This window comes from Patagioenas fasciata, chromosome 17, assembly GCF_037038585.1.
Source record: "Patagioenas fasciata isolate bPatFas1 chromosome 17, bPatFas1.hap1, whole genome shotgun sequence".
In the NCBI taxonomy this organism is placed as follows: Eukaryota; Metazoa; Chordata; class Aves; order Columbiformes; family Columbidae; genus Patagioenas; species Patagioenas fasciata.
This window is the reverse complement of record NC_092536.1, coordinates 8,193,043-8,214,516: the sequence shown is the minus strand read 5'-3', so window position 1 is coordinate 8,214,516 and position 21,474 is coordinate 8,193,043. Positions and strand designations below refer to the sequence as shown.

General features: G+C 41.6%; 1 protein-coding gene across 2 annotated transcripts in view; it reads left to right on the top strand.

Moving 5' to 3' along the window:
- Positions 1-20,249, top strand: part of UBE2L3 (ubiquitin conjugating enzyme E2 L3) — a 35,651-nt gene extending 15,402 nt beyond the window's left edge. The window contains exons 1-4 of one of the 2 annotated variants that reach the window (XM_065851565.2): positions 4,073-4,179; positions 12,534-12,629; positions 16,496-16,682; positions 19,443-20,249. In XM_065851565.2, coding sequence (XP_065707637.1) covers positions 4,153-4,179; positions 12,534-12,629; positions 16,496-16,682; positions 19,443-19,597 — 465 coding nt within the window. In that variant the 5' untranslated portion in view covers positions 4,073-4,152 and the 3' untranslated portion in view covers positions 19,598-20,249. Of the gene's footprint in view, positions 1-4,072; positions 4,180-12,533; positions 12,630-16,495; positions 16,683-19,442 lie in introns of those variants that run through there. The other variant, XM_071816101.1, reaches the window with a different exon arrangement.
- Positions 20,250-21,474: the final 1,225 nt, after the last annotated feature.

Sequence of the window (21,474 nt, the reverse complement as noted above, 5' to 3'; positions counted from 1 at the left end):
TTTGGTATCTACATAAGTGTTATAGTTCTGCACCTCCTCCCACGCAGCAGCACAAGCGGAGGCTCCTGGCCAATAATAATACTTCTTACAAATTATTTGATTAGAGTGAGATTTCTTGGATAAGGTTCTGCTGCATGATTCATGGGAATCTCTGCGTCTCCTAGTCTATCAGCCAACACAATGACACGGATGCCTTTGTCAAAACCATCCCTTTTTCCTCCATTGCTAACACTTCTGCTGCAAAAACTCACTTCATGATCTGCATTCTGCAGGAAATCGCTTGGAAGACACAGCTGTCATCGTGTCATGCTTTGAGACTTCTGTCACACTAGAGGGGACCTGTCCTCCCCTGCCGTCAGTCAGCTCTTCCTCACAGAAACCACCTTCATCCAGGTCTCAAAAGATGGAAAGCACTGATCAATGCAGCTGCTTGTCAGATTATTTTTTTCTTTGCTCTTGTGGATTACAGGTAGATCTCTTTAATGTGTTTTGAATGAGTCAGAATCAGTTTGAAATCTGAATTCTATCTCTGTTCTGCAAACCAGCATGTCCAAGGAACCCTGAAGGTCAGGAGTGTCCTGTTGGAGCAGAACGGAGGTCCATCCAGCCCTCCCCTCTCCCTGTCCACAGCAGCCAGGATGCTTTATTTAGGGATCAGCATGGGAGCCCACGGTCTGTTCATCTCACACTCCCAAGTGTCCATATTTATGACCAGTCATCAGTTGGAGATGTTAGACAATGGTTCCATGCCTATTCTCTTTTTCATCTGTTTATAGACCTGCTACCCAGTTTGACTAGTTTCTTTTTGAACCTGCTGACTAGTGCCTTTACTACAGCCTGTGGTAGGGAGTTTCAGACACTAATTACCTGCTGTGAAAAAAGGTGCTGTCTTTTGGCTGTTAGTAATGCCCAATTAGTCTCACTGTGTGCACCTTCATTCTAGTATTCTAGGATCTGATAAATAACAACTTTGTGTTCACCTTAGACACTGCCTTTATGATCAAGGCTTACAAAATCATATCTTTTCTCAGCCTTCTCCTCTGCAGGTGTAAGCATCACAGCCATTTTAGTCTCTCTTAACATGGCACTATTCCAGCTACTTAATCGCTGTCTGCCCTTCTCTTTACCTCCCCTAATTCCATTGTGTTCTTCTTGAGGTCTGTAGACCTGTCCCTCTTGTAAGCAAGAGGTGAGGGTACTGAAGTTTCATACAGCAACAAAATTCTTATTCTTTCCTCCTCCCCTTCAGTTTTCATCAGTCTTTTGTCTTTTCTTTCAGATGCCCATCTCATAACAGTAACTAAGCAAGAATATTTTTTTTCTGAAGTTAACTTTTATCAAATTTCCACTGTTTTAAGGAACTTATCTTTGGAAGTGGGCAGGTATAAATGTAGTGCCCAGTCCCTTTAAGATATTGCAAGATAAGCACTAAGACCTGTATTCTGGACACTCTTGATTGTCAAGTAAACTAATGGATACAACCTGGAAACCACACCAAAACCAGGTTAAGAAGTGCAGAACCATTCTGCAGAACTCAGTATAACTGATGGCCTGGGTCTTGTTGCTAACAGGAAAGTAAGAGGTATAATTGAAATTCTGTCTGAAAGGAAATTCCTGCTGCTTCTTCAAGATTATACAACAGTGTCATGACTGCTGGTAACTGGCATCCAGGCGAGATCCAGCAATGAGTGTTGTTGCACAGCCCATGGTCATAAACAAGGTACATTGCAGCGTTTGCATCATAGGATCTGCTCTGGATCTGAAAGGATCCAGGATACTGACGACAGGTAGTAAAATGTGCCTAGTTCTGTGTAAACTTCTCAAACACCCTGCTGTAATAAAGGATTTCAACATTAAGTGGCAATTTGTGAGGACAGCTGCACTCAACAAGGATTTCTTAAGAACTGGCTGGGCTATTGTTAGTTATAGTGTGGGTGGTATTTTTTCTTGACAAAGGACATGCGGATTATCTTATAATTATCCCAGATGCTTCTGACACTCTCTTACAAGCTATAAATTCGTGGATTAAAATTACAGATAGTAAATTCAGAATTCCCTGTGGTGCTTCTAGCATTGCCTTTTGTTATGTGTCCAAGGGCAGGTATAGGCGAGGGCCTGAATAACTCAGACATACGGCCGTCTTGGAAAATTATGCAGTCAAAGTGGAGATGAAGATATGAATAGAGTTTTGGCAAATAAAGAAATCAAGTTAATATCTGAAGCCGCTTGGTTTTCATATGTGTAGACATCTGGAAAACAAATTGTAAGAACTGCTCTTCCAAGTTACCATGGTATCAGATTTAGATATTTCTGAATTTCAGAAGCATATAACCTGAACTAGCCCTTTTATCAGATATCAGCGTTTTTAAATGCCCACCACCAGCCTCCCGTTTCAGCAGCACCTCAGGAATGCTTGGAGAGTCTTTGCAGCATCTCTTTTCACATAGCGTGTACCTGCCTGGCATGTAACTTCTCCAGCCCCTCAGCACACATTTGCTTTACGTCTCTCTGCTACTTCACCAGGATGGTTTGCCTCTTTCATTTTCAGCTTGCCCTGACTCTCTTTTCCTTGAGTAAAATGCATGCAATAATATTTGAATATCTAATAGGATAAAGTTATCACAATATTAAACATATTTGAAGATCATAATATAATTATTTACAAGCTATTTAATAATACTTGTATGAAGTAGGTGAAGAGTAAGTTGGTTCCTGTAGGTACTATTTAGCTTACTTCATTAAGTTTTGGAGCAATAAGCACTATATTAATGCAAAATATTGATTAACAAATAGCTGCTCAGGGAACAATTTTTAAATTGTGTACTAGCATCTTGTGCTTCATCATTAACAACTTTTGTTGCATTTTTATGAGTTTTTGAAAGCCTCTTATAACCACCACGTTTCCTTTTTCAGGTTGTGTGAGTCTGTAAAGCTTAGTTGAGAGCTTAGGTGACTTCCATAGAACAAGTGAGGTGAGGTGAAGATCAGGTGAGGGCATTAACTGACATGATGGAGGGGGAAGGAGAAATAAGGCCACACATCAGCAGAAGGGATCTTGGAGTAATTCCTGAGTACACTGGGTCAAGAGAGAATGTTTTGGGGAGCAAGTCAGGTGCCTGGGCAGAGATGTCTGGTGGCATTTTAGGTGTCATGTAGTACCGTAACTTATGTCCCATGCCACATCTGTGAGCCCTGTGTCTTGAACACCCAAGGGCACCTGAAATGGCACTGGATGCCTATGGTTAAAGGTCTGAACTGCTCCTGCGCTGGTTGCTGGAGGCCAGCTGGGGAGGATCAGGGCTGGAGAGCAGTTACAATCAGAGCTCTGTTAGAGCTGAAAAGCACGTGGCAAATTACAGTCTTGATTAGTACTGACAGTGACATTATCTGCTCCTCCACAGCTTTCCTTTCCCTGGGGGGTAGCAGGGCACAGCCACCCGGCACCTCAGGTAAGGCCGGGGGTGCACTGGGGTGGTTTGTCAGAGAGCAGCGGGTCTGGGGATGGGTTCTGAGCGGCAGGTACATCTTCTGGAAACTCTCTCCCTTTTCAGAGTATTTTAAGAAACTAAGAAATAAAAGGTTGTGGAGGGCACTGAACATAATTTGGGCTTACTCGGTTAGACCTGTAACTACACACTGTTGTCTCTTTCCCCACCTTGGAGATGATACTGAATTTGGGGTGATGTGCAGTAGATAAACCAAGCGACACCAGAATTTTTAAGCATTGATCGATGATTTAAAAAGACGCTCGGACAAAAGCCATCCCCGAGTGCTGGCGGAGGGCAGGCAGCCTGCCCTGGGAGGGGGCTGCTCCAGAGCCCTCACCCCCCGGGACACCGTGTGCCCGCACGGCAGCTCCGGGCCTTCCAGCCTGCGCTCCCCGCGGGACGGGCAGAGCTCCGCGGGAGCAGCGCGGCCCGGGGCTGAGGAGCGGCTGCGCCCGAGGGCTGCGGGGGCTGCCGCCCCGGCTCCGAAGGGCAGCGCCGCCAGCTGCCCAGCGCCCCCAGCAGCGCTGCCGGGCGGCGGGGCGGGCCCGGGGAGGGGAGCGGAGCGAGCGCGGCCCCGCCAGCCCGGCCCGCCCTAGGAAGCGCAGCGCCTTAGCGCCCTGCCCGCCGCCGCCATGCATTGTGGGGCGGCAGCAGCAGAGCCAAGATGGCGGCCAGCAGGAGGCTGATGAAGGTAACAGGCAGCGCCGCGCCGGGAAGGGCCGGCAGGCGGGTGGTGGCGGGCGCCCTTCTCCGCCCCCGTGCCCCTCGGGGTGCGGGGGGGTCGTCTCCCCCGCCGCGGTGTGGCCTGAGCGGCCTCTTTCCCTCTCCTCGGTGGCACCCCGGGCTGGAGCGACCGGAACAGGAGCAGCCGGTCCCTAGGCCGCGGCCCTGAGGGGCCTCGCTGGCTCCCCCGCAGCCGCCCCGAGCCCGGCCGGCGCCCCGCGGTCCTCGGCCGCCACCCGGGGCTGAGCGGGGGCGCTCGGTGGGCGCCTCGGGCCGCCCCGTCCCTGTCCGTTCCCCTCCCCCGGGGGGCTCCTGCGGTGACTAAGCAAAGAGGAAGGGCCAGGAGGGAAGGAAACACCGGCACCGGGCCGCCTGGGCCCCCGTCCGGGGCGCGGGCGATCCCCGGGGCGGCGGGAGGGGTCGCCCAGCCGGCCGGGTTGCGGCAGCCGCGGTGCGGTCCCCGGCCCTGCCCGCGGGGAGGGCTCGGCCGGGCGGCGGGGAAGCGGCCTCGCCTCCCTCCCTCCCTGCGGGTGGGGGTTCGCCGCTCCTTCGTTCTTGAGGGACCTTCCCCGAACACCCGGGGATGAAATAATTCCGTTTTCGTTGTTTCGGAGAGTTAGCTCTTCCTTGTGTGAGTAAGAGGTTTATCACACTGAAATATGGACCTGGGTTCAGAAGTTTTCTCGTTCACTGCAGACGTGGTAGTGTTCTTGTCATCACTATTTACTCTGAAGTGCTTGTAATTGTAAACTCGGCCTCAGTTGGGTTTTAACCAAGAGCCTGTGTAGTTTAGTGTAAAATATTGCCTGGGATTATGTTTCTTATCATTTTGCTTAAGGAGTAATGTACTACTTAGAAAGAAAATTATAACCATTGCCTCCAAAATATACAAGTTTATTTTATGTGTTGTATGTAATTACCAATTAGCCTTAGAAACTGTGTACAGTGGGGTTTGCTTAGGACGTGCGTACATAGTGGCATAAAATTTAGTCATCTGTAAAATGCTATGGCAATACCCTACAGTATTTGCAGGCAAAGTGCCTGTAGCATGAATCAATGAACTTCACAGGCGAGTCCTGTCAAACACAGGGGAAAGACCCTGTAACCATCAGGTGATGTTTTAGCCTTATTAAAAAACCTGTCCCTGTGGGATGCAATGTAATCATGCACTAGAACTTAATAGCTAAATGGGTGATTCTGTTAAACTTAGTCTTTTAATAATGGATCTGCAAGTGGCTTCAAGAACAAGGACCCTTAATAGGGCTGGGGTTTGACTAGGACATGTAGATGGCAGGTTTTGAAATTGCATTTCCTTAGTTGTGCAAATACGTAATTAACTGTTATAAATTGGTCATTTCTGAAGAAATCAGCCCCTCAGCACTGCTTTCATAAAGCTGGTTTTGTCGTTTTACATGCGCTTTGGAGCGATTAAAAATTAAATGGTTAATACGTTGTGTGCAGAGTCATTCACATCTATTAAATCAGTAGGCATAAACCTTTAATTGTCCTCAAGGATCCTGATGACAATGCATTCATTTTTATTTCATTTTTGGTAGCTGTTATGTTTTGCCACAGCTTTAGCGTGATAATCAAAATGTCTTGCTTTATACTTAAATAAGGTTCCCCTTTGTTTCAGATAGTAAACAACCATTTAATTTTGTCTCTTTGTAAGGCAGCTTTTCTGCCTAATATTAAAAAAAAAAATCCATTAATTGTTCAAAAGCACATTGCTAATAGTCTGATGGGGAAAAATATTTCCAATTATTTTTTTGTTTTCAATTTAAAATATAGCATAAAAATCTGAAAGACAAGAAGAATTGTTCTTAATATCTGCAGTGCCTCTTGCTTTTCAGCCCCCCCCCCCCCGGTTCCACTATACTTCCAAAACTTTAATCTTTCACTAACATGCCATAAAAATGTTTTTTGGTGATGTGACCTCCTCCTTTTCTAGAACGATGGTGTGGCAGTTGATTTTGAGAGGGAGTGGTGTCAGGAGGAAGAAGACATTGATAACTTCCCTCTTGCATTTTTACTTTCATTTTTATTGCCTGACGTTTGTGGGTTGTGCATGTTGTGTCAGTTCAGGAGCTGTGAGGTGCTGTACCACACGACTTGTAAAGGATGTTAAATAAGCAACTGCCTTGGTGCCTTTTGGAGAGTCGAGTCAGCCCAAAGGGCTTTGAGTCCTGCCGTTCATCTCGTTAGGAGCAAAGCAGAGCCCTCGGACAGATGATGTAATCTGGGCTGCTGCAGCAGGGTGGTTTGAAGGGCCAAACTCACGTGTGTATCAACCTAATACCATTGTTTAAGTTCCAGAGTCACAGATCCACTTTAACAAGTCTTTCACCGTTGGAGTTGTGTAACGTCACAGAGTCTGTGCTGTGTCTTTCTGGGGGTCACAGAATGACGAGTTATAACTGAAGGAAACAGAGTTTTTCAGTGTGTCACTCAATCGTGTTTTAAATCATTTAGAATAAGTATTGACTGTATTTGAGCTAAATGTGATTTGCCTTTGGTAAGTGAGAATAAACTTTGAACCTTTTATAGGTCACATAAAATACAGCAATTCGTATTTCCTTGAAGTCTTGCCAACATTTTGAAGTACTGCATTTTTTCTGGACTCATGTCATGCATCATAGTTGTTCATGTTAATCACAGTGGCTCAGAGACTGGATGTAGTAAGTCCATAATAATGTGCTGTCTGTAGAACACTGGGAGCATGGGTATAGTTTTCACCTTCCAGGTAGAAATGTGTGTCTTTTCCAGATTGTGGAAGCCATTTCTATCTTCAGTTTGAAAACCTGCTTGTAAAAGAAGTATTACAAATTGTGCCATTGTACCTGTACGGTTCAATTTTAAACAGTAAGTCAAGTTACAGGAAGAACAAGATCGTCTTGTTATCTCAGGCTCTGAGGAAATTAAATTTCATAGGCCAAAGAACTTATTTATGGCCTATCTTTTGCAGAGCTATATGTCATCAAATAATCTAACTGAAGTTTTCCCTACTGATTTACAGAAACCCTTCCCAGGAGCACACCTCAGTTAGTAGAATGTAACATAAACATAGCTAATGAATCATAATCCAGTGACATCTGAGGTGGAGTTTTGATCTGTGAGCCACCAGTTCACCTCCTCAAAGAGCCCCAGTTGTCAGATCTTGACTCCTCATGAAATGTGAGGTGGGAATAAAGCAGCTTTGTCAAGGATACATCATTATGGACAATCTGTCAGGGTAAAAACAGGCAGATATGGAGTATTTCTATTTAGGAAAGGATCTCTGGCTTCTCTCTTAAGGGAGCTACTTTGTTTCACGACCCTTTCTCATAAAAAGCAAATTGTCAGCAAACATGTATGATGGGGAACATGGATCTCCAAGAGACATGCCAGAGATTTCAATGAGATGTTTTTCACAGTTGCACCCACCGGTGTAAAACAAGCCGTTGTCCATTGAGATGGCGGCACTGTGTGGAGTGGCAGCGGGTAGTTGCACGGGGGAGGCTGTTTGGGTCACGGTGCAGTGACATGTGGTGCTGAGCACACCTTCGGCAGGGCTGTTGGGAGGTGCTTGGGGGGGCTGCCCCATCCCAGTGGCGACCTGCTCCCTTCTCTGGTGATCTGCCGTACAATTGAGCTATTTATCAGATCCGTGCTGTTTTTTCCTGGTTTTTAGATGTTCAAAAGTATCTTTAGTATTAAAAATCGAAAATACATTTGAAGCGTAAATAACACTTCATGTGAAGTGAGGTATGTAGGCAATTATTTTAATCTTACTGGTTTTACTCTGCTTCCATAATTGCGCGTAGTCAAACATTTATGCAGCTGTTGAACTCCATGATAAGATACAAATGCAAGGGCACACCCAGGTACCTCCAATCTCCAGTGTGCTGTGGTCTTGTAAACACCATCGCCCTTCCAAGTAAAGTGGCTTTGGAGAACTCTGATATACGAAAAACAATTCTAAATTGGTCCAAACACCAGTTATTGGTAACAAGGGAAATGTGGTTTTGAGCAGTGTGTGATTGTCTGTATACAGAAGTGAGAATACTGATTCATTTTCCCTTTTTGAAACTGGAAATTGACAGATTTTTTTAATCAAATGAAAATAGTTTGTCAATAAGTAGCATTACTCAGTAAATAAAAGGCATGTGATTATACAGGGTTGTAATATTGCAGTCAAAACTTAGTAATTCATGTAAGAGCTAGAATCTGGTTTTCTTGTTGAATTTATGTTTTGTGTGCTTTTTGTTTGTTTTGGGTTTTTTTGTAACAAAATGTACTTTTTAAGGTGGTGTAACACTGTACTGTATAAGATTCAGAAAGTAAAACTGGGCCATTCCTTATCAGTGGCTTGGAACCTGTTTGACTTCACACTTCTCTTGGATAATCTCTTTATAAACAGGTACATAAATTATGAACAGTGAAGAAACATGGTTTAGAGTTATTTCAGTAGACTTTTGTTTTTCTTTGCGCTTTTAATAGCTTTTTGGGCTTGATGCAGGACTTACTAAGTCAGTATGAGCTCTGACACTTATTCCTGTATTATCAGATTGCACTCTTACAAGTGTTTGTCTTCATTGCATATTCCTGTCTGGCTTGGCTTTTTAGAGAGGTCCAAGAACTTGAAACACGCATGAGCAAAGCAGTTGTGGGGGTTTTAAAATGCTACATTTTAAGTGGATGCCACTTTCCTTTCTAATTTTTGCTTCGAACAGCACAAGTGATTACGCAATGTTGAAAATGGGCATTTTTACTCCTTATTGATTGTGTATGAGAGGTTGTATGTACTTTTATGACTGCCTTCAGCATTATACTTGGAGATCAGGTACCACCTCTGAAACAATGTTTTCTCCAGTTTGTGTGCTGTGTAGAACGCTTTCTCTGAACATCCCCAAACTGCAAACATCGCGTCTCAGCAGAACCCCATGAAATAAGACATTTCTATTTACAAATGGGGAAACCAATGCAGCAAGGTCACCCGCAAGGCTGGTAGCAGAGTGGGGAACGAAGACTGGTTGAAATTCTTACTGCAGTCTTCTAACCTTTAGTTACACTCCTGTGCTCCTTTAATTATGTTGACAAAATTAAGGGGCGGAGGACAAGAAAATGAATTAATCTATTTACTGTCTGCCTAGACTCTTAAGTATTATTTTGAAACAAATATCTGGACTATATCCTTTTACATCATAAAGTAGTTCTTGTCCCTTTGGGGTTGCTCAAGCCCATGTTAAATGCAGTATTAACTTTAAGTCTATGCTGTTTGGAAGTATTTAGTAGCTCATTCACTTTCTCTAACAATACACTTCTGCTGTAGTTGTGTCTGCCTCCGTAGCTCTGAGGCACTTAGGTCTTTATTATGGGTCTTGGCAGTTGCCAGAAAGAAAAACTAAACCTCCCACCCTTAAAATTGTGAATGTCCAATCTCTTACCGCTCCTGAGGCACGGACACAAACCCCTAAAGGTGTGACTTGTGAGTATAGTATTGCACTGTATTTATGGGGATGCTAGTATGAAAAAAGCTATTTGTAAATAAGTCTAACATGGAATTGACTAATCCGGAGTAGCATATGAAATCTTAAACGCTTCTGGTATAAGAAAAGTAATTTCTTTTATAAGTTGGAACCAGTAGTTCAGGCAAGTCCTCTGCTAAGGGAGGCTTGATTCTCCATGACCTTTGCAGTCCTGCCTGTGTGTGAGGAAAAGAATTGCCTGGTTTATACCCATTTATCCTCTTTTTTGGTTGTCAGTTGCTACCGCAGGACCCAAGGCAGCAGCAGGAGAAGCACAGGATATAGTCCTGGTGTACTATAGGTATTTACCACTTTCTTGGTTTTGAAAGTGAATTCCTGCAAAGGCTTCACGTGTCAGTTTAAAGACAAGGATGTCCTGGAAAGTTTTTGGCTGGTTCTTTACTGTCTTCTAGGCTGTTTATTCCCTGTCTCATGTGATGGACTTCAGGGAAAATGGGGAGCAATTTCCATATTTGTTTTAAACTTTCCATCATTTTCATACAAAGTTTTACAGTTTTGTAATGATCTCTGTACCAGGTTCTTGCATTTCTTAATTCAGCATCCGATTTTTTTTAACCTGAATTTAATTATAAAACGTAGGTGTTTAATTTTCCAGCAATGTGAAGCCATGCTTTTCTAATTTGTTTTATTAGCTTAATAACATACCTGAATTATAAAGTCATAGTCTTCCCCTTTTCTGTGTCTGGGTGTTTGTTCCCTGGGCCAGCAGCAGCGTGATGCTGCCATCTGAATGGGGCTAAAAGCTTCTGCAGGGAAGCCGCGCTCCCTCTGGGATGTCAGGGGGGATTTCTGCCATATGCACAGTGTTTTTAATATAGGAACTAGAAAATTGTCCTTTCCTTGTTTTAGAGTGAAGGCAATTGTGATGCGTGTTTATTCATGCTTAAATACCTACTGGTTAATTAGCTTAATTTGTTCCCGGTGTTTGATGCATTAGGACGTGGTTTGCCAGGACCTCACAGGTGGACGTGTGGGGAGCGAGTGGCTGTGGGGCTGGGTGGGCCGGACTCTGTCCTGGGCGCTTGGCTGCACAGCACTGCAGGGATTTGCAGTTTTAGTAATCAGGAAGCATCTCTTATGTTGCTATAATAAAGGTTAGTTTCTTTTCAGTATTTTGAGTTACTCTGTATCCCTATAAATGTGCTTCTTGGGATTATTTTTGTGTGGTTTTGAATATGTTTTCCTGCTTTAAAAAAATAGGATAATCCTCTTACTTTTTTTTTAGGGGAAAAAAAAAAAAGCCCAAACTGTCTGTGATATTGTATAAATGTAGTATCAGTGGAATTTGAGGATTAATCCACAGGTCTAGACTAAATAGTCAGGTCTAGTGTCATGAAAATAGTGTTGGGCGTAAATTCAATATCCAAGGCTCCAAGGTTAAACTTCTGTATTCCGAGCATTTTCTTGCTTTCCGAGGTGCAGTGGGTGGGAATGTAAATGTTCATCTCCTGACGCATGGCTGTCGTGTGATTTTAGTTTCACGTGCGTTTGGAAATCTGGTTTTCCCTTTGGGATTGCATTTTATCATGATGCTGAGTTTATGCAAGAGATTACTGCATGTATTAAATCTCTGCCAGTCAGGTGCAGAAAGGTTTGATCTGAGATGAATACATAGCTATTTTAGAAAAAAAAAAATGGACAGTATAACACTTGTTCCAGGAAAACTAATCTTTTTCATTTTTCAGTGTATAGTGCCTTTGCTTGTAGTTGGTGTTTTTATCATAATAATATACAGTCTAGTTTTGCAAATACAAAGAGCAGTGTGCTGGCAGACTGCAACGCTGCTGCTGGATAAGCAACATTTTTCCTGACCCATGTAGACGCGCAGGCACGTGCTGCAGTTCTGAAAGCACCGAGAAGTTCTATATTGCACCATGGATGACTTTTGAATTTGAATTCATTTCAGTTCTCTTTAAAGATAAAACTGCCAAATTCAACAGCAAAGGGCTGTAGCTGTTATTGGCGGGGGGTGGGGGGGGAAGTGGAACCTTGAGATGTTTCGTTTTAGGTCTTATGAAATATTCCAGGAAACAGTTGCTGTACTAGGGCTTATACATGATTTTAAATATAAAAATGCCTAATACTTGTTCTGAATCACTAACCATCGAAAATGATTTGACTGGTGCAGAAAGATTCCCCGTTCAAGAGTGATACAGCTATAGAGGTACCTCAATATGTACTGTTAACTTTGGGGTACAAAACAGAGACAAAGCTGCATCTTTTCAACTTATTGGTCTAAATAAGGCTGCTTTGGCTTAGATTGATATTTTTCTGAGTTAGCATCAATTTAAGTTGGTCATGCAGGTATTAATTATTTTTCAGTTGAAATAATTAGTCTGTTCAGTGACTTTATCCATGTTTAAAACTCTGATGAAATCATTCTTCCAAATCACTATATTCCTTCAGACAAGTTCTAAGGTGTACTTTGTTTTGTGCTTCACAGAGTTATCAATAGTCTGTTACCAAAGGCACTGATTTGCATTTGAGATATAGAAACATTTTTAAATGTACGTTTTTAATACTTGTACTTCATTGTGTGTGTAATGACATTAGTAACAAGGCATTTTTGTATTTTCATGACATCCAAAAAAATAAGGCTTTTTAAATACCTTGTTTCAGAGAATTTTACTTCTCAGAGGTGCAAAGTTTTCTTTCTTATTTGTGTGGGTTGCCACCACTAAAACCTCAAACATTAACATTAAAGAAACCCACGTAGACCTCTAAACATTTTGAAAAATGAATATGAGCGTCTTGCTTAATGCTGATATTAACTTACACTTTGTTTGCTTTTCAGGAGCTTGAAGAAATCCGCAAGTGTGGAATGAAAAACTTCCGTAATATCCAGGTTGATGAAGCTAATTTATTGACCTGGCAAGGGCTTATTGTTCCTGTGAGTATAAACTACTCCTTATTCTAGTAAGCTTTAAAATAAAATGAGGATCATTTATATCTCACAAATCCACAGTCCAGTAGTGCTGCTGGTGACTGTTAGATACATTTTGCACCCTGACAAAATATTTTCTTCTTATAAAACCTGGCTTTCAGAGTTGTGGGTTTGTGCAGAAGCTAGTTGTTTATAATATAATGTAAGTTTATATAGATCATACTGCAGCATCTTAAACATACTTTAGGCAGTCAAGTGTGGTCCCAGATTTAATTCTTGCCTCTCTTCAGACATCTTGTGTAATCTTGGGCAAATAATTTAACCTTCCTGTCCCATTTTATTTGAGTGTCTCTTGTGTTTTGTTTTATCAAAGTCTGATAATGTTAGTAGGTGGTTCTTATAACTAATCTGAAATCGGTGTGTAATGGAGAGTTGTTCTAGACTGCTCTGATCGATACCTGCCGGGGTGTGCGGCCGGGGGGCTCGGGTGGCGCTGGGTTACCTGGGAGAGGTGTTGGAGGAGGGAAGCCGATGAAGTTTGTAGCTACATTTAGCTTAAAGTACAAAATCTACATCATCATAGGAAAAAAAAGTCAAGGTATAAAATATTTTGTTTACTCCTTAATAGATTTTTTTTTTTTAAATCGACTACATTTATTTCTAGGATAAAATTGAGTATTGGAAAAAGTTTGATGCAAGGAAAAGGTTTGGATTTTCACAAGTGAGCTCTTTAAAACAAAGTCTCTCTATCTAGGTATTAACTAATGCAAAGAAAACAAAACCCCACACTTATTTTTTAAAAGCATTACAGTCTTTTAAGAAAATATTTAAGTAGATAACCACTGTATTAGTCAAATAGAAAGGGAATTGTTACGAAGGGAAAGCCGGAAACACAGCATAGTGAATTCCTTGGTTATCGTCACTTGGGTTTTCACCTCCTTCGTTCTCCATTGCTGTGGCCCCTGCTCCCTGCGGTACATGAGCTGCTTTGAAATCTGCAGCAACAGGGGCTGCGCCACCAAGCCAGCAGTCCTGCTTTGCCTTTGGTCCCCAGGCCAGTGTAAATCTGTCTTACAATAAAAAGCCTTGGGGACATCTCTGCAGCAGCGCCTCTGCTTTGGCACTTGGAGGCCATTCCCCAACTCACATCACAGAGGCACTTTACATACATTTAGTTTATGCTGTTTACTTATGTTCCTGCAAGTAATTCCTTTGAGTGGTTGAGGCTGCTCTTGCAAATAAAGCAGGCAGGATTTGACATTAAAATTTGACAGATCTGAGAAAGAATATGCTTTAATAAGCTACTCTGATATTTGTGGCTCGTGTGTAGCAGTTTACTGCTTTCATAATACTTTGAAGCAGTATAAGGTGGGTAAATATGACTAATAAAGCAAAACACAAAAATACATGTTTATTCCTGCTAATAACACCAATATGTGGTGTACAGCATCTATTTTTAACCGTTTTTGCTCACCAGAGTATGAGCCGAGTGTTTGTTTTGCAGAGGTTCACAACCTCACAGATGTTTGAACGCTGAGGCACTGAACTGCGGTGCTTCGTACCTGCCTTTGGGGTCGTAACGTGTCCCATTTCAAGGGAAATGACCTCAAATTCACTACCAGTATAGTTAAGAGGGAATTTTGTCATGAGATTATGCTTCCTATAGTAATTAATAAAGTGTACATGTTCAAAGAGCAGCATAGTTTATTGTTTTGAGGATATGCTGTAGAAGATGCTTTAGTAGTAGCATAATTGTTTTAGCTATTGCAATGCTGAAGATGATGACTTAAAAATGTGGCATACAGGCTGGTCACAAGTTAAATTTTTTTGCTGCGTTTTTGAAGTTTTACCTGCTGCTTCCGTTTTGGAAAACGTCCTTGCTTGGAGTTTAAAGACATATTACTCATACTTTAATAGGACTGACCAGTTATTGATCATTAAACTCTATAACCAGCTATTAGTTAGGTCACCTTCTTAATGCAGGTGTGAAAGATACGAAGGTTAATATTTTAAAGTGTTCATACAGAATTATTGTGAAAGATACTGCTTAAAAATTTTTTGTTGTATGTAGCATATTTTGTTCTTTGGAACATCTAGTAGTTTTTAAGGGTGTTTGCTCACTCAAAGCAAATTGAAGACAACTTGTCAACTTATTTTCCTTTTCTAAATTGTAGAATAAGGTAGTTTATGTGCTTAGTGTTGAAAAGGTATGCTATTTGTTTGATTTCAACTCTCAAATGAGACCAGCTATGCCGGGCTCCTCATTCTTGTAAGGGGTGGAGTTGGTGTACCATGAATTTCATTTCACTCAATCAGAAGTGCTTGCTATGGACACACTTCTGCAGAGCAGGAATATTCCAGGTGAACGTGAGGCGTGTTTGTCACTTGTGTTCCAGTACTTAGAATTCTGCTTTTCTCCCTCTCAGTGCCAAAATAACAAATAATTGGAAATGAATTGCTTGAATATTCTGTGTTTTGTCTACTTAAAACATAAGCAGCCCTTTGCGTACATTTCTGGTTCAATTTATTGGTGATTTATCGTGTTCTGGCTGAGAGTCAAGCAGAAATTGGACATTTTTAAGCTAGTTCCAGTTGACTGAACATCCTCACAAATTCCAGCGTGTGAGGGAGGCAAGAACCAGCGAGCTCTGGGGAAGGGGCACTCGCTGCTTACGTTGTCACCACCACCAAAAGTTATTTGTTAAATTTCCAAAGTTTTCAGGACTGTTTGGATAAAAAGTGACTTTTAAAACCACTCTAGTTACCTCTTCCCTCGACTACAGAAATTGTGCTGTGTTTCTTAGAACCACACAACCTGACTTCTGCATATGGATGAAACTAAAATTAAATGTTTTCTGTTGAATAATACTTTAATAGAATGCTCCCCGCACCCAAATATTGGTAAACCTTTTTTGACTTCTGGAGTGGGTTTGATTGCAGAGAATGGTCTGGTTGCTAATGAAGAATGTGTGTGATTGTGCTTTAAACCAACTGGAAACTCTCATCTTTTAATTCTTGTTCCCGGAGCGTTTGGAAGGGCTTCATGCCATAGTTACTGTTTTCAATGCAGAGTGGTATTTTCATAAGATTTAAATGTAGCAATGGTTTACTTTTCTTCTTTCTTCTACGGTTAATATTTGAAGCAGTATCAATAGCCTTAACGGGTTTTCCAAATGAGATTCTGGGCATCACATTTTGGTTTAGCATGAAGAGCTACCTTGCTTACTTCACGGTTCTCTCATCAGGCTCCTTCAGAAATGATCTGATAAGAGTGGGTGCTGGAACTGCATACCAATTCCGAACGTTCTCATCAGCAGGCGCAGTGAATGTCTATCTTTAGTACCAATGAATGCTCAGCAGAGTTTTGTGTAGTCAGCACAAAAATGTTCTTGGAACATATAGGGGGATCTGACAAATCAAATTGCTTTGCTGTTCATACCACCGTGTTGTGAGACACATAAAATAAGTAGGTTTAGAGAAACCCATTTTCCTTGTCAGGTTTCCTGCTTGTATCTCAGAAAGGGTTTACAATGGTTTTTGAAATACAAAGTTGGGAGTAAAACTACTTAATAGATAGGACCTTGAGGCTGGAGTAAATGGGATTGGGTGCTTTCTTACCAGCAGAAATGTCAGCCAGCTTCAGAACAACCGTAATCTGTTTTTCCAGGGTAAATAGAAATGTTGTAGAGGTTGTGTTGCCTCTCTCTTACCCAAGAGATTTGGCTGTTTCGTGACGCGCAGACGTGGCAGTATGTGGTGGAAGAAAGGGCCTTTAAAGAGGTCATTTGATAGATCAAAGCCTGGAGCGTGCATTTCTTAGTTGTATCTGTAAGAATATGCCAGATTATTGACTTTCTGCCTTCTTGTTGTAGGACAATCCTCCATATGATAAAGGAGCCTTCAGAATCGAAATCAACTTCCCAGCAGAATATCCATTCAAACCTCCTAAGATTACATTTAAAACAAAGATCTATCACCCTAACATCGATGAAAAGGGGCAGGTTTGTCTGCCAGTAATTAGTGCTGAAAACTGGAAGCCAGCAACCAAAACTGACCAAGGTAGGAGTCCGTGTGGAGAAAGAAATGGATATCAAGAAACTCTGTATTGTGTTTCAATTTAAAGCTAATAGCTCTTCAGCTTCTCAGCTGGTCACTGCTCTTACGCTGCGTTCATTGTCGTAAGGTTTGTGTCACGAATCACATGTTGTGAGCACAGTGTGCAACTCTTCTGGAATCTCATTTTGTTATTGGAAGCTAAAGTAACAACACTGACACGTAGCATTTCCAGCCCGCGAAACCACAGAACTCTTCCCAACTGAAGAGTTTATTAAGGCGGTGTCCTCACCATACTTTAAAATTCTGGTGGTAATTTTGGGGGGGTGTTATTTTGTTTCTTTGTAAACAGTGACTTGATAACCTAGACATGTTCAGTACCTTCCTGGATGTTGGAAAGAAAGGGTCTAAAACCTCAAGGCTCTGTATATTTTATCATCTTCGCCATGTGGTTCAGTGATTTGAACATATGGTTTGAAATATCTAAGGAGTCATAAACGAAACATGAAATCGTAACACGAAGTAACTCTTAGATCTTAAAACATCGCTGCTGTGACACTGTGTAGATTGGCTTTGGATAATAATATGGATATTTTAAGGAAAAAGTTCCATCAGGTTCTGTAGCAGACGGTGATCCGAGTAGGTTTTTTACTTTGCTGTTGCTTCCATTAGTTTTTGGTGTGAGAATTTCGTGTTTTCTGGCAGGCGATTATTAATTTGCAGGAAAGAGTGTGTCCCTGAGACACAGCAATTCCCTTTTTATCTGAGAGAGTGAATGAAAACTGCACTAAAATCAGAATTTGGAACAAACCCTGGATGCCAAAAAATTGCAAATATCTCCATTTCTTCTGTTTTGTGGTCTTGCATCTTTTTTTTCCTCAGCATTTTAGTGTCAGCCTCTGTTGTTACTGCACCATTGTATCAACGTGCAGCAGGATAATCACAACCCTACATAAGTGTCTATTCCTTTTTCTCCAGAACTCTTCTCCACTAAAAAATAAACTTCAGTCTGTTTGCTGCTTGTGCCTTTCTCAAGTAAATAATGCAGCTTTAGTGCAGCATCAAAGTGATGGATTTGATCAGTCAGGTGTCAAGAAAGTGGGGAGGTTAGGTTCATCATAAATCATTAACTCACCTTTCATGTACTAGATGTGCATCTCACTGCTGTACTTTTTATTAATTTATGCTTAATATTACAACAGAATGTTGTGACAGGGTAGTTTTAAAATGCTGTGGATATTGAGGCAACTCCTTTTGTGACAAGCCTAATTTTTTTATGGTTTTTGTGCTAAATAACCTTAATAACACAGTAATGCTTTTTCTGCAATGTTTTAGCATGTTTTACTGAGGAAAAAGGGATTGTCACTTACATTATTGATGCTGGTTTCACAAGTAGTCGTCAATATGATGGCCGTTGTCATAGGAAGGTGACTGTGGAGTACAGTAGCATCAATTCTGCATTCCTTAGATAGCTTGTTGCAGCTTAAGCTCTGATTTGTAGCAGGAAATGTTCCTGTTTAGCATTATAGCGACAGGCATATTTCTCTGGATTTTGAGTATTTGTTGTGAGGAATGTTTCCCGTTCCTGTCAGGTGAGGGTGGACACACTGATACTCTGGCAGAAGCCACTCTGCTCTTGTACCATCTACTGGAGTGACAAGTGTTGTAAGAACTTACATTGCAAGATTAGGGAGAATCCAGTTCAACTGCTAAGTAGCAGTTTCAGAACAAACACCAGACTCTGGCTTTCCGCTGAGCTGTGCACTCCCTGCTGCTGTAGGTGTCAGGTGTGTTCTGTGTGTTCCGGTGTGCAACGCGTGAAGTTAACAGAGTTTTGCTGTACTTGCTTTAAAAACTCTTGGGGTGCTGCTTTGTATTACTCTGCGTAGTCCAAACTTAGCGCAAACAGAATATTATTAATATCGTTGTACAGTGAAATGCTTTTTCTGTGTCCCTGCCTTCTGTAGACTTGCCCAGTTCTGCTTTTACTTTTCAGGGATAGATATGAGAACTACTTGCTGTGACCTGTCTGGCTTTAAATGGTTGTGAGCATGTGAGGAAAATGCAGCAATAAATGTCATTGTAGTGTGCGAGGTTCACTGCGTGATTGTCAAGCACGGTTCAGTTATTTTAGCAATGACATTTCATTTGAAAGTCACAGGGGAACATTGATGAAATGGCTGTAAATAGTGGAGTGAAAAGCACCTGGCAGTTCTTATCTGTTTGTTTGCCCGGTGTGTTGCTACCAGTGGATGTATTTGGTGGTTTAGAATAACAGGAAGAACTGTCTGCTGTTTATAGGGGAGTAAGTCATAGAAAAATCAGTTGAAAAAATTAGTTTCCAAAAACAGGCACAGTTACAACTGCATCATTGTCACAGGTGTTAGGAAAAAATGTTTCATGATGGAAATTCCATCTTTACTCAATTCCTTTTAGGTGAACTTGACTGTGACAGTTTCTTTCTTAGCCATAGGGAGAGTATTTCAGATAGGATGCCAGTTACATGGGAGATGATTTGTAGTGCGTTTTAGTCTATTTAAGTTGATTTTGTTTACAAATACGATTTTCTGGTGTTCATTCACAGGCACTGAACAGAATTTTAGCATATTGCTGTAGCTTATTCATGCTCTGCTTTTGAAAAGACCCTACACTGATGGGGATGTATTTAAATGCAGTTAAAGCTCTTACTGGGGAATTTTGCTTATGTTTTGATGTTCAAAAACTAACCATCTTGGTCTCTGACGGTATTTATGCTTCTCTTGACAGTAATCCAGTCCCTCATAGCGCTGGTGAATGATCCACAGCCCGAGCATCCCCTCCGGGCTGACCTAGCTGAAGAATACTCTAAGGACCGTAAAAAATTCTGTAAGAACGCTGAAGAGTTTACAAAGAAATATGGTGAAAAGCGACCAGTGGACTAAAATCTGACACAATTGATGTCAGCAACGTATGCTAGAAGATCGGAGCAGTGCATTTGAGACACCCCGTAAAGCAGGACTCTCTGGAAAATTGACAAGTGCCACCTTTCGGTGTTAACTTGTGGCTGTTACTAACTTTCTACAGTTTTCTTAATCAAAAGTGGGCTAGGTAACCTGCAAAGAAAGGATTAAAATTTAAGATGTTCTAGTTCTGCTTTCTTTGTTTAAAAATCACTGCTTCAATATACTTTAAAGTATGCTGTTTTCTTTTTCTCGTCAGAATTTATCAGAAATATCTTAGACTTATATTCTGCCCTTAAATTGAAAAGGTTGTGGCTGTCACTTCTTATTTTTCCTTGCAGTTCCCACTATCTTAAGTTCATTTAATTCTTCATTGAATTTTATCCCCCTCCCCAAACCGATGTCTTAGAAACAATATCCCAGTTCTGGCAGGAAGTGATTGAGTGTTTGGCAGTTTTGTTTTCTTTTTAAATGTTGCACTGTGCTTTGTGGGACTTGTTGCAAGTTCCCCTTAACTTCAGTTTGTAACATAATTAAAAAACAAACCCCACAAAAACAATCAGAAATAATGTCCAGGTCTTATGTAAATCTGGCTGATGTTACCACAAAATGTTTATTAAACGGGGAAACCCAAGTTTTTGTCTGCGTCATTGAATTAAAATATGGCTTATGTCCTTTTGGAAAAAAAAAAATCTGTAGCAAATGAGTATTGGAATGCGATGACAAACTTCTTTCACTTCTATTCCTAATAACCTATGCAGAGCAGCTCGGGAAACGTGCACAGAACAACATTGCAGCCAGGTCAGAAGAGTTGCGGAGATTGGGGACCAAGAGGTACCAAAGTGATAAACTGGTTTTTGAGTTAAAAATCGGTATTTTGGAAATGTTAATTCTGAATTCAAGTACTAAATCTGACAGCGCTGCAAGTAATCTTAGAACATTTTTTTTCATCAGAATGCACGTGAAGCATCTGTGGTTTATGGGATGGCGCTCGTGCCCTTTCCCAGCCCAGCTGCTGTACAGTTCTCACTGCAAATGGTATGAGAACAGGATTAAGCAATAACCTGTAATGAGGACACTTCGCTGCTACTGTTCCTGTGTTTTAAAACCACACAGGTTAGATGATTTAATGAGCACTGCAAGTATCATTCTATCATTCTAACTTGATCAGGCAGAGCTGTTTTCCCGTAGCATGTGCTGCAGAGCCCTTTCTGTTCAGAACCGAGCAGCCTTTACTGTGTCTCTGTTGCTTTTCTCCTGCCTTTTTCCCCAGTCGAAAGCGTGACCGTAGCTCCGCACTTAAACTGCCACACAGTCAAACTGCCGACTCTTCCCGCCCGTCAGACTTGGGTATGTCACTGAGTAGATGGATTTACCTCCAGAAATCCGTAGGTGTCTGGGAGCACATATCGTTTTGATGTGTGGGGAGTTACAGAATCCCTCACACCCAGCTGGTTGTCTGTACTCCTGAATTCGATTCTAATGCAGCCTCTGCCTTTGCAACCTTTCAGAGCTAGTGTGTCAAGCGGTAGGTCTCTTTTGGTTCTAATGTCCTGTATATTGCTATTTCTTCTTTCATCCTTCTCATCCGGCTTTCATCTCTGACTTAGTGTAAGCAATGACAGCCCAGTACCTCACCTCTGTTGAAAGTAAATTTTTTATAAGTTAGGGAGCTAAGAAATTTTATGTTTAAGTGTTCTTAGACAGATTCTTTGGCAGGTAAATAAAGTTAAACCACATTCACCTTATTTACGGAAACTTGCATTTCCTAAGTGTTTTCAGGCTTGTGAGAGCACTGTCAATTACCAAATTTTCACATCTTTGTGTCTTCATTTGCAGAAAGTTGGTACTGATTTTGT